The following is a 12228-nucleotide window of genomic DNA, read 5'->3' on the forward strand; positions in this document are numbered from 1 at the left end:
TTCAGCAATTGTTTCTGCACCAAAGGGTAACACCACAAATTTGTTTAATCACCTGAAACGTAATCATATACAACAGTATGAAATGGTACGAAAAAACAAAGCCGCTCAATCACAAAGTAGGCCTACCTGCAGCCAGACAAAGCAAACGTCAATTCAAGCAACATTATTCAATGCAACACAGTACCCAACAACCTCCCCCAGACACAAAGAAATAACGGACGCAATCGCGTTTCACCTGGCTAAAGATATGGCTCCCGTGACTACCGTTGCAAAAGACGGGTTTAAAAAACTCATCCAAACCCTTGATAAGCGCTATTGCGTGCCCTCTCGTAATTATTTTTCGCACGTTGCAATCCCTGCTCTGTACAACAAATGTCATGAAACAGTTGAGACGGAATTGCGAGACGAACACAACTTTGCAGCAACTTCAGATTTATGGACCAGCAGAGCAATGGAACCATACATGAGCATGACGATCCATTTCATTACTGATGATTTTGAGATGAAAAGTCGCTGCCTACAAACTGGGTTTTTCCCTGAGGACCACACTGGTGAAGCTTTGGCGCAAGGATTAAAGGATGCTCTCATAAACTGGAAGTTAGAGGAGGAGAATCTTGTGTGCATCACTACAGACAACGGAAGCAACATTGTAAAGGCAACATCCATAAATGACTGGATGCGACTTCAGTGTTTTGGCCATAGGCTTCATCTTGCAATAGGTGAGTTTAACAAACAAAATGAAAATAGCCTTTTGTAATTGTCTTTAATAACTTTTAATGCTTAGCCATTTCAAGAACAGTAGTAAGGCATTTGTACTATTCTTCTAATGCTTAAACATTCTACTTTAATTTTTGTAGCACTTTACAATAAGCATCTTATATGTAAGTTAATGTGTTTACTAACATGAACAAACAATGAACAACACATTACAAAATGTATTCATCTTTTTTAACGTTAGTGAATGAAAATGCAAGTTAATTCATGTTAACTTACAGCGCATTAACTATGTTAACAAGCACAACTTTGAATTTTAATAACGCAATAGTAAATGTTTAACTATTATTAATAATGCTGTACAATATTGTCATTTTATTCAAAGTCTTACTGAGAGTTAGCAAAAAAGAAACAAAACAACATTTTTGGTCTGCTTTGTTTTTAACTTTGAAGTCTCATATTAACATTCTTAATTGATCAAATGAAAATTTTTGGCCACCTAGTTGCATTTTTAATAGCAGTCTCTCATTAATATGGAAATTTACTGAGTAGATTCAAAATACTTAAATGTGAAACTAACAGAAGTAAGCTACAACAAAATTTTATTATTTCTCTAGCTAAGCTTAAAAGTGTATGTAGTAAAGTCTATGTTATCTATAATTGTATATTTAATCTAGCAAATAGCCCCAATACTAGTGGGTTTCTTATTTACATCTCCAAATGTATACCATTTATAAATGTGTGTTTAAGACTTCAGATTTGATAACTGATTTTTTTCTTCTTCTAGAGAATGCAATGAAGGACCCACGAATTGAACGTGCTATGGGTTTGTGCAAAAAGCTTGTGGGGTGTTTCAGCTACAGTTGGAGGAGGAAGAGGGAGCTTTCCGAGGCACAAAAACAACTCTGTTTACCAGACCACAAGCTCAAGACGGAGTGTTCCAAAAGGTGGGGATCTAGGCAAGCTATGGTGAGGAGAATACTTGAGCAGCAAGCTGCCATCACCCATGTCCTGTCTTCTGACCGCAAGGCTAGGCACCTCTTGCCAACATGGCAAGACCTGGAGGTCCTGGAGGCTGTGGACAAGACTCTTACCCCATTAGCAGACTTCACAGATGCTCTTTCAGGAGAGCAGTATGTCAGTGTCTCTTCTGTGAAACCTGCTCTCCACCTTTTCCAGTCTTCTGTTTTGGCTCTTAAGGAAGATGAATCTGACCTTATTTGCACAATCAAATCAAAGATTGTGGGGTATCTGGAGGAAAAATATAATGACCAAAAAACACAAGACCTCCTTGACATAGCCACAACCCTCGACCCCAGGTTTAAGATGACTTACGTCAATGAAGATAACAAAACTGCTGTCCAAAACAAACTACAAGATGAGATGTCAAAGCTAAAAACAGTTGAGGTAAATCTAGCTATATATTTCCTGTGTGTTACAATGTACAGAATTGTTTAAATTGTTTTACCATGACTTAACTGTGATTAAATAAACATGATTTGTCCTTCACAGGAAAGTCTCCCTATTACAACTAGCAGTAGCAGTTCTGCAAAGAAGACTCGAAAGACCTTAGGGAGCTTCTTCAAAGCAGCACAAAGCAACACAGGGCCAACAGATCCAGCCTCACAGCAACAACAATCCGTCAGCATGGAGCTACAGTCTTACCTGTTCTTAAGCAACGCTGACAGTGAAGTTGATCCATTAGTATGGTGGAAGGCTCACAAGGAGCAGTATCCAAGATTGTCTTCACTGGCCAGGAAATACCTTTGCATTCCTGCAACCAGTTCCCCTTCTGAAAGGGTTTTCAGCACAGGAGGCAACATTGTCTCTTGTCGCCGTTCTGCACTGAAGCCACAAAATGTTGATAGGCTAGTGTTTCTAGCAAAGAATCTTTAAATTGCTTTACTCTGACCTAATACTTTTGTATATATTTTTTTATGTTTAATGGTGATTTTTTTCTTTACATTATTACATTATTTTACATTACATTTCTTTAAATTTAAAGTAAAGAGTATTGTGTCTTACTTTACTGCTACTTTACTGCTGTTTGATAACCTATTGTTCAGGGGTAAATCTTTAAAATAAAAAAAAGTTCTCCAGAATCGTGAGAGAATCGTGAACTTTATTCTAAGCAAAAAAATCGTGATTCTCATTTTATCTAGAATCATGCAGCTCTAATATACATGTTGCCTCTTGGTAATATTATTAGAAAATACAGAATTAGCTTCCACTGTTATGCTGATGATACTCAGCTATATATCTCAACGAGACCAGATGAAACTTCTCAATTATCTAAGCTAACAGAGTGTGTTAAAAATGTAAAAGATAGAAAAATAATTTTCTCCAATTAAATTCGGATAAGACAGAGATATTAATTATTGGACCAAAAAACACTACACAGAATCTTGTAGATTACAATTTGCAACTAGACGGATGTACTGTTACTTCCTCTACAGTCAGAAATCTGGGTGTCATATTAGACCGCAATTTGTCTTTTGAAAATCATATTTCCAATGTTACAAAAACGGCATTCTTCCATCTTAGAAACATTCTCAAGCTACGAAACATGTTATCTGTTTCTGATGCAGAAAAGCTAGTTCATGCATTCATGACCTCTAGACTGGACTATTGAAATGCACTTCTAGGTGGTTGTCCTGCTTCGTCAATAAACAAGCTACAGGTAGTCCAAAATGCAGCAGCTAGAGTCCTTACCAGGTCAAGAAAATATGATCATATTACCCAAATTTTAGTCTCTGCACTGGCTACCTATTAAGTTCCGTATCAGTTACAAATTATCATTACTTACCTATAAGGCCCTAAATGGTTTAGCTCCAGCGTACCTAACTAGCCTTTTACCACGCTACAACCCATCACGCACCCTAAAGTCACAAAACGCTGGACTTTTGGTAGTTCCTAGGATAGCAAAGTCCACTAAAGGAGGTAGAGCTTTCTCACATTTGGCTCCCAAACTCTGGAATAGCCTTCCTGATAATGTTCGGGGTTCAGACACACTCTCTCTGTTTAAATCTAGATTAAAAACGCATCTCTTTCGCCAAGCACTCGAATAATGTATCTCTTAAGTTGTGAGTGTAGTTGCATCTGATAAAATGTGCATCTTTATTCATTAGCTTGGGTAAAACAATTTAGTTTGTTGGATCAGCAGCTATGCTAATGATGTCTCTATTTTGTTTCTATGTTTTGCCGTAACTAGGATTTACACAAGCTCCAGTCTGGATCCAGAACACCTGAGAAGAGATGATGCTGACCCTCAGAGGACCTAAGATGATGCTAACCCTGAATCAACAAACAGAACTAACAAATATCGCTACAAGTGTGACTGCATCATATAACAATTATTAATTAATAATATTAATAATGTTCATCGTCTAGCTGACTACGTCTTGTATTAATTTTTCCTAAAAATCCTGTCAAACGTGCACAAACTGACAGTCACCACCATAAGCATCTACTAAATATTGTAGAAACATCATTTTCTGTAAAGTTGCTTTGTAACGATTCGTATTGTAAAAAGCGCTATACAAATAAACTTGAATTGCACAGCGGCACCATTGCGCTGCAAAGATGTTCCGCGTGAAACGCGATCATCAGATGGCCGATCGTCAAAAGGAAAATATTCCCCTTCAGAGTCAGAATGGGTGAATAACATTTGCAGCACATCCTCACGGTACAAGTTATTATTGGCTATTTGGCAATTTTTTTCTCACAAATCTCACAATTTCCTCAGACGCTTTGAACTGAACTGCTGAAGATAAACCGGAACCGGGAACACTTCCAAAAACACCCGATTAACTTGCTACATCATCAGAAGAATGGCATCTACGCTAATATTAGTCTGTTTCTCTCTTATTCCGAGGTCACTGTAGCCACCAAATCCAGTCTGTATCCAGATCAGAGGGTCACTGCAGTCGCCCGGATCCAGTATGTATTCAGACCAGATGGTGGATCGGCACCTAGAAAGGACCTCTACATCCCAGAAAGACAGCGGAGACCAGGACAACTATAGCCCCAGATACAGATCCCCTGTAAAGACCTTGTCTCAGAGGAGCACCAGGTCAAGACCACAGGAAACAGATGATTCTTCTGCACAATCTGACTTTGCTGCAGGCTGGAATTAAACTACTGGTTTCGTCTGGTCAAAGGAGAACTGGCCCCCCAACTGAGCCTGGTTTCTCCTAAGGTTTTTTTCTCCATTCTGTGGAGATGACGTCACTGCATTCAATGATGAACTGCCTTAAACTGTCATTTTACATTATTGACACACTGTTTTCCTAATGAATGTTGTTCAGTTTCTTTGCAAAAAATGTATTTTGTTTAAAGCATTATATAAATAAAGGTGATTTTACATTACATTTACATTTATTCATTTAGCAGACACTTTTATCCAAAGCGACGTACAGATTGAAGACAGTGGAAGCAATCAAACAAAACACAAAAAGAGCAATGATATATAAGTGCTATAACAAGTCTCAGTTAGGTTAACACAGTACACGTAGCATGGGATTTTAACTAATATAATAAATAAAATGAAAACAGATAGAATAAAAAAAATAAAAGAATAGAGTAAGCTAGTTAGAGGTCTTTACACATACACGCACACATACATATACAATTGCATAATAAATGAAAAGAAAATAGAATACAAAAAGATTAGAAAGGTAGTTAGATTTTTTAAAGAATAAAATTAGAATAGTGAGTGTTAAAGTTAGAGGGTCAAATAAAGATGGAAGAGATGTGTTTTAAGCCGATTCTTGAAGATGGCTAAGGACTCAGCTGCTCGGATTGAGTTGGGGAGTTCATTCTACCAGAAGGGAACATTTAATTTAAACGTCCGTAAAAGTGACTTTGTGCTTCTTTGGGATGGCACAATCAAGCGACGTTCACTTGCAGAACGCAAGCTTCTAGAGGGCACATAAGTTTGAAGTAACAAATTTAGGTAAATGGGTGCAGAGCCAGTGGTAGTTTTGTAGGCAAACATCAATGCTTTGAATTTTATGCGAGCAGCTATTGGAAGCCAGTGCAAATTGATAAACAGAGGTGTGACGTGTATTCTTTTTGGCCCATTAAAAATTAATCTTGCTGTCGCATGATTTTACTTGACATAGTGACATAGAGATGTGGGGGTGTGTTTGAATGAGCCTTTTTGGGGGGTTTGGCAGAGTGTTAACTTTTATAAATAATTTATCTTTGGATTTGAGACTTTAGTCTTTGCAACTTTACAGATCTTCTTCATGCACCAAGAGCTAGTAACACTCCAAAAAAAAGGAAAGATGTAAATGTTAGAATAGAAACATTAAATGACCGACAGCTATGTTATCCAGTGATATTTTTCAAATATGGCCACTTTGACAGCGAGAGAAAGATGTGTAAATTGTCTGCATTTGGAATGGAATGTCCGCCCACTGCATGCCACAAGACGCTGAGCGACACAGTAAAGCATGTCGTTGTTCACTATAAAGTGTGGCGTTGGGTGGGGTGCTGGCTGAAGCTCTAGGCGGTTGAACCCTGGCCAGTCCCTTCCGAGGAGGACCGGAACTGGTAGATCCCTGACGAGCCCGACGTCTATTGGGGAGCGGGGTGCTTCAGTGGGGCTGGAAACCGGAAACCGCCGGCCTGCTCACTGGTCGCGTGTGCCGCTCCTGGACCACCTTTCAGGGAAATGGTGTTGGGTGGCCTCCGCCAGCTCTATGGCCTCGACCAGTTTGTCCATGTTGGTCGGGTTCCGCAGGCGGGGAAGGGCATGCAGGAGGTGGTCGACCGCAACCAGCAACCAGTGTTGGGCCAAACGGGAGAGGCTAGCGGCTTGAGCCCGGGCCAGCTGCCGCGGGTTGAAGGTCCACTCGTTGAATAGCTGGGCAGCGCTGATTGGAGACAGCCCCATAAGTATGTCCTCATAGGATGTGCTTTGTTCTGGGGGAAGCACAAAGTACGTGTAGTAGGTACAGGACTTCTGCATCAGCCAACAGATAAGTGTTCCCAGCAGTCTGTGAAATGGTGGAATAAAGACAGGACAAAAACGTGCGTGTGATCAGCTCTCTTCTAGCTGGGTTATATATTTTCCAAAAAACCTCACATTAGAACAAACAAATGTCAAAATATGCATTTTGTAACAATAAATTGATTATTGATGTAAATGTTCACTGTTTCAGTCTTTTTCTTGTGAATACACAGCATTTCAATGAAGATCTGTCCAACAGCCAATTGCTGTGTTACTCATTTGCATATTTACATGCTTTTCGGTGTCACATGACTCTGGCTTCCCCCTCGATTCAATTGTATCAATTACATTTACAAACATCACATTCTCTGAATGTTTTACCCATTTTAGATCACTCACATGCATTTTTAGAGTAAAGTAAACATTTAGAGGAACTGATCCTTATTTCTTAAAATATATTGTGATATATTGTAATATATTATTTTCCCTTTTTATTTCTAATATTTTATATATTTGAATACATTTAATAATATATTGATGACACATATATTATATAATATATTACAAAATATACAAATGATTGCCGCTTTCAATATATTGCAATATATTGGAAAAAATAAATATATATAATAATATATGCCTAATATATTGCATGATATTTTCCAATATACTGCAATATATTTTTGTTTCATAAGGGATATAAGAACATATTCAAACATCTTCACCTTCAGTAACCACTATCACAAGGCCTAAATATCCTCCTATCTATCCCTCGCGGGTGAAGATCGGAAATTAATTTCAGTATTAAACATAGAAAATTTTATCAAAATGAATCGAATTCCAACATTTGATAAGCACTAACATGCTATCTTCCAACATCCATACAGAATGAACCATAAAACTATCAACTAACCTGTGAAATGGTGGAATAAAGACAGGACAAATACGTGCATGTGATCAGCTCTAGTCTTGCTGGGTTATGACCAGCAGCCCGGCAGACGCATTGCAACACACTGCACTTTCATAACGCCCTCTGTTGGTTTAGCGGAACCACCAATCCCTTCATACATTTACACATGCATAACCAATATTAGCTTCATCAATTGTGAAGAACCAAAAACTGGGGCATCACATACACTCGCTGAGCCTCTCCCGTGAGCAGTGGGGCAACAATGCATGCCCATTCCTCCTTGGACGATGCCTCCCGCCTGGCCACGGTCTCGAACATCTGGAGATTGTTACGTCATCGTGCACTGTCATCCGGGGTAGTAGCTGCGTTGCCTGGACAGAGGGGTCAGGAAGTGAAGTTCGTGGGGCCGTTGCGAGATGAAGCGCTACCAGCTCATATTCCGTTTCCCATTGCCGGGAGGCCATGTGCTCCATAATTTGCTGCTGGCGGATGCTCACCTTGGTGAGGTGCTTCAACAGCTCAACAGTCATCCTTGGGGAGGAGCGCCACCTGGGGAACCGGGGAAGATGCGTGAGGCAAGATAAAAAATAAAAAGGAATAAAAATAAAATAAATAAATAAATAAAAACCAAACCAGCCCAACAGTAGAAACGCCGTGTGGGGAGGGGTCGTCAGTGTCCTCTTCACTGTCCTACCCACATTCTCAGTGTGGCGGTGTGTAGAAGGACACGACTCGAGGATGAAGGTAGGTTCCTCGAAGGATGGATTTTATTGAAAGGAAGTAGCGTTGCTGTGAGGCGGCTTGGTGCTCTGCGTCGTTGTAGTGGTGCGCTGGGGCTGACAGTCACGCGCTGCTCTCTGTAGGCACAACGAAAGAAAGGGTTAGTCGAGTTTTGCAGAAACATCTCTCACCTCTGTGTTCGCTTGCTGGGTTTAAGCAGCACTTGATTTTATGGGGTGCAGGTGTGACACTTATGAAATGTTTTTGAGCTTTTTTTTATACAATTAAACTTGAATCGAAATGTTGGAGTTATAGAGAGAGAAAGTCAAATAGAGTGTTCATGTTACTGACGTCTAATTCCAAACTCCAAATGTGTGTGTGTATGTGTATATATATATATATGTATATATTGTCACGGGCTGAAGAATCACACGACAGGGTTTAGTGAAAGGTGAAGCCCCGGAGGGTGTATTTATTAAATGGTGCTCGGTGTAGTGCTGAATCCTGTAGTGCCTGGTGCTCGTCCTCGGTGCCACGTGATCCTGTTTGCCGGCCGGCTGAGGAACTTGGTGTCCGGTGCTCGGATGGCGGGCTGGTCGATCCGCAGCTGTCTAGAGGGACAAGAGACACAACGTTAGTTTCAGTCATCTGAAGATCCTGGCGGTTCCAGCTCGATGTCGCACGTCAAAGTGGAAGTCCTGGAGCGCTAGGAACCACCGCGTTACCCGGGCATTGGTGTCCTTAGCCCGGGCCATCCACTGCAACGGGGCATGATCGGTGAAGAGGGTGAATTTCCGTCCCAGTAGGTAATATTTCAGCTCCAGGACTGCCCACTTGACGGCCAGCGCCTCCTTCTCCACTGCCATGTATCGTTGCTCGGTGGTGGACAGCTTTCGGCTGATGTAGACCACCGGGTGCTCCTCACCGTCTTGCACCTGGGACAGGACGGCTCCCAACCCGGTGTCGGATGCGTCCGTCTGCAATAAGAAGGGACAGTTAAAGTCGGGAGCGCGCAACAGTGGCTCAGACGTGAGCGCCGCCTTTATCCTTCTGAATGCCTCCTCTTCCGGGGTTCCCCACTTTACCTTCTCCGGCTGTCCCTTCTTAGTGAGGTCTGTCAGGGCCGTCGCTAGGGAGGAGAAGTTGGGTATAAAACATTGATAATACCCCGCGAACCCCAAGAAGGCCCGTACCTGTTTCTTGGTGGAGGGCCTCGGGGCCGAGAGAATGGCTGTCACTTTTCCCTGTTGCGGACGGATTAGGCCCCGGCCCACCTGGAAACCGAGGTACTGTGCTTCAGGTAGGGCGAGGTGGCATTTCTTGGGGTTGGCGGTGAGCCCTGCCCGCCGTAGCTCAAGAAGCACCCTCCGGAGCCGCTCCAGATGGTCCTCCCAGGTCTCCGAGTGGATGACCACATCGTCTATGTAGGCCGCGGCGTAGGCTTGATGGGGTCTCAGCACAATGTCCATCATCCTCTGGAAGGTAGCCGGAGCCCCGTGTAGCCCGAAGGGGAGAACCCGGTACTGCCAGTGGCCAGTAGGGGTGGAGAAGGCGGTCTTTGGTTTGGCGGTCTCTGTTAACGGTACCTGCCAATAGCCCTTGGTGAGATCGAGTGTGGATATGAACCGGGCTCTCCCCAGCCGCTCCAGCAGCTCATCCACACGGGGCATCGGGTATCCGTCGAACTCGGAGACCTCGTTTAGGCGGCGGAAGTCGTTACAGAACCGGAGGGTGCAGTCCGGTTTTGGGACCATGACTATGGGACTGGACCAGGGACTGCGGGAGGGCTCGATGACCCCTAGCTTCAGCATCTCTTGCACCCCTTCTTCCACCGCGTGTCGCCGGGCCTCCGGAATTCGATAGGGCCGCTGCCGCACAACGGTCCCTTGTGGTGTGCGGACATCATGCTGCAGTAGGTTGGTCCGCCCGGGCCGTGGGGAGAACACATCGGAGAACTGACCGACCAAATGTTGAAGCTCTGTCTTCTGGGCGGCCGACAGGTGGGGGCTGACGTCAACAACCATGGGTGAGGAGGCGGCTAGGGCCACAAGCTGAGTCCCCGTCCCCTCCCAGCGTTTCAGGAGATTCATGTGGTACAGTTGGCTTTCCTTCCGACGCCCCGGCTGGCGTACTCTGTAAGTCACGGGCCCCACCTTCTCCGCGACGACGTATGGGCCTTGCCACTTGGCGAGGAATTTACATGCCGCTGTGGGGACGAGGACTAGAACGTAGTCCCCTGGCTGGAATTCCCGTGGTTGGGCCGCCCGGTCGTATCGTCGACGTTGAGCTTCTTGGGCGGCCGCCAGGTGCTCCCGGACGCGGGGCATGACGCGGTCTATCCTCTCCCTCATCTCCCTCACGTGCTCGATCGTGGTTCGATGGGCGGTCGGCTGCTGCTCCCAGGCCTCTCGGGCGACATCGAGCAGGCCACGGGGTTGCCGCCCAAACAGGAGCTCGAATGGTGTGAATCCAGTGGAGGCCTGGGGGACTTCCCGGATGCCGAAGAGGACGTACGGCAGCATTTGATCCCAATCCCGTCGGTCATCCGCAGCCACGCGGCGGAGCATCTGCTTCAAGGTTTTGTTGAACCTCTCGACCAGCCCATCGGTCTGCGGGTGGTACACGGTGGTCCGAAGCTGCTTGACCTTTAGGAGGTGGCAGAGGTCAGCCATCGTCCGGGACATGAAGGGGGTGCCCTGGTCGGTCAGTATCTCCCGGGGTATGCCGACCCGGCTGCACAGCAGGAAGAGCTCCTGGGCGATGGCCTTGGACGTGGCTTTGTGCATTGGAATGGCTTCGGGGTACCGGGTCGCATAATCCACGATGACGAGGATGTGTTCGTGTCCCCGGGCGGACTTCGGCAGCGGCCCTACGAGGTCCATTCCTATTCGCTCAAAGGGCACCTCAATGATGGGCAGCGGGATAAGCGGAGCTGGGGGAGGAGCTTGGGGGGACGTCCGTTGACTGTCCAGACACGCCTGACAAAACCGCTTGATCTCCGCCTCCATGCCGGGCCAATGGAACCGGTCCCGGACTCGGTGAGTGGTGTTTTGCGCCCCCAGGTGGCCCGCCATAGGATGGGAATGGGCTAGCTCGATGATCGTCTGTGTCTTCGTGCGTGGGACCACCAATAGCTTGACCTCCTCCCCTCTCCGCTGTGCGACACAGTACAGCAGGCCGTTCTGAACCACGAAGTGTGGGGTTGGGTGTGGTGGTGGTTGGACCTCTTTTCCCTCAACCACTCTCACCTGCTTCCAGCAGTGCTTCAGCCGGTCGTCCCCGAGCTGCTCCTTCATAAAACTACCCCCACCCCGTACCTGCTGGAACACATCATAGAAAAGGTTAGCACTTTGGGGGGGGGACTCACCATCTCGGGCGCTGTCCGAAGCGAGGAGGACAGGGCGCTGTCGGGGACCCCGGCTGTGGTTCTTCCTCTTCTGGCGGTTCCTGGCAGGGCTGGCAGGCCGGGTGACTTGGGTGAGCAGTTGGTCGAAGCCTGGCCAGTCTCTCCCCAACAGCACGGGCACGGGCAGGTCCCTGACTACGCCCACTTCTAATGGCCAGGTGCCAGCTCTCGTGGAGAGTGTGACTCGTCGGGTGGGCACGTTCTGGGTGTCCCCATGGACGCAGGTAATGGAGAGACGTGCTTTGGTTCCCGTCCGTGGGGGAAACAGGGAGGACTGGACCAGGCTCACCGCACTTCCAGAGTCCAACAGCGCTGTATATGGTCGGCCGTTAATGGTAACCTCGGTCTGGGGTGCTCCTCGCGGCGGCTCCAGATGGACTGCACAGCCTGCCAGCCAGGCGCGAGTGGGAGAGGGTGGTGGCTCCGTGGGCATCGGCTCATCCTGCATGCCGGGAACCGCCGACCTGCTGACTGTGCGCTGGGTGCCCTCTGGCATGCGTCGCTCCTGGTACACCCTCCGGG

The 12228-nt window shown here is 45.8% G+C and overlaps 2 protein-coding genes across 2 annotated transcripts in view; both read left to right on the top strand.

Moving 5' to 3' along the window:
* Positions 1-12228, top strand: part of LOC113047422 (zinc finger protein 721-like) — a 153083-nt gene that overhangs the window by 29405 nt on the left and 111450 nt on the right. The gene's annotated exons all lie outside the window — the stretch shown is intronic.
* Positions 1508-2735, top strand: LOC113047481 (zinc finger BED domain-containing protein 1-like). The gene is made up of 2 exons (XM_026208868.1): positions 1508-2121; positions 2227-2735. The coding sequence occupies exons 1-2, from the start codon at positions 1510-1512 to the stop codon at positions 2608-2610; spliced, it is 996 nt and encodes a 331-aa protein (XP_026064653.1). The 5' UTR covers positions 1508-1509; the 3' UTR covers positions 2611-2735.

This window comes from Carassius auratus, chromosome 28 (assembly GCF_003368295.1).
Source record: "Carassius auratus strain Wakin chromosome 28, ASM336829v1, whole genome shotgun sequence".
Taxonomy (NCBI): domain Eukaryota; kingdom Metazoa; phylum Chordata; class Actinopteri; order Cypriniformes; family Cyprinidae; genus Carassius; species Carassius auratus.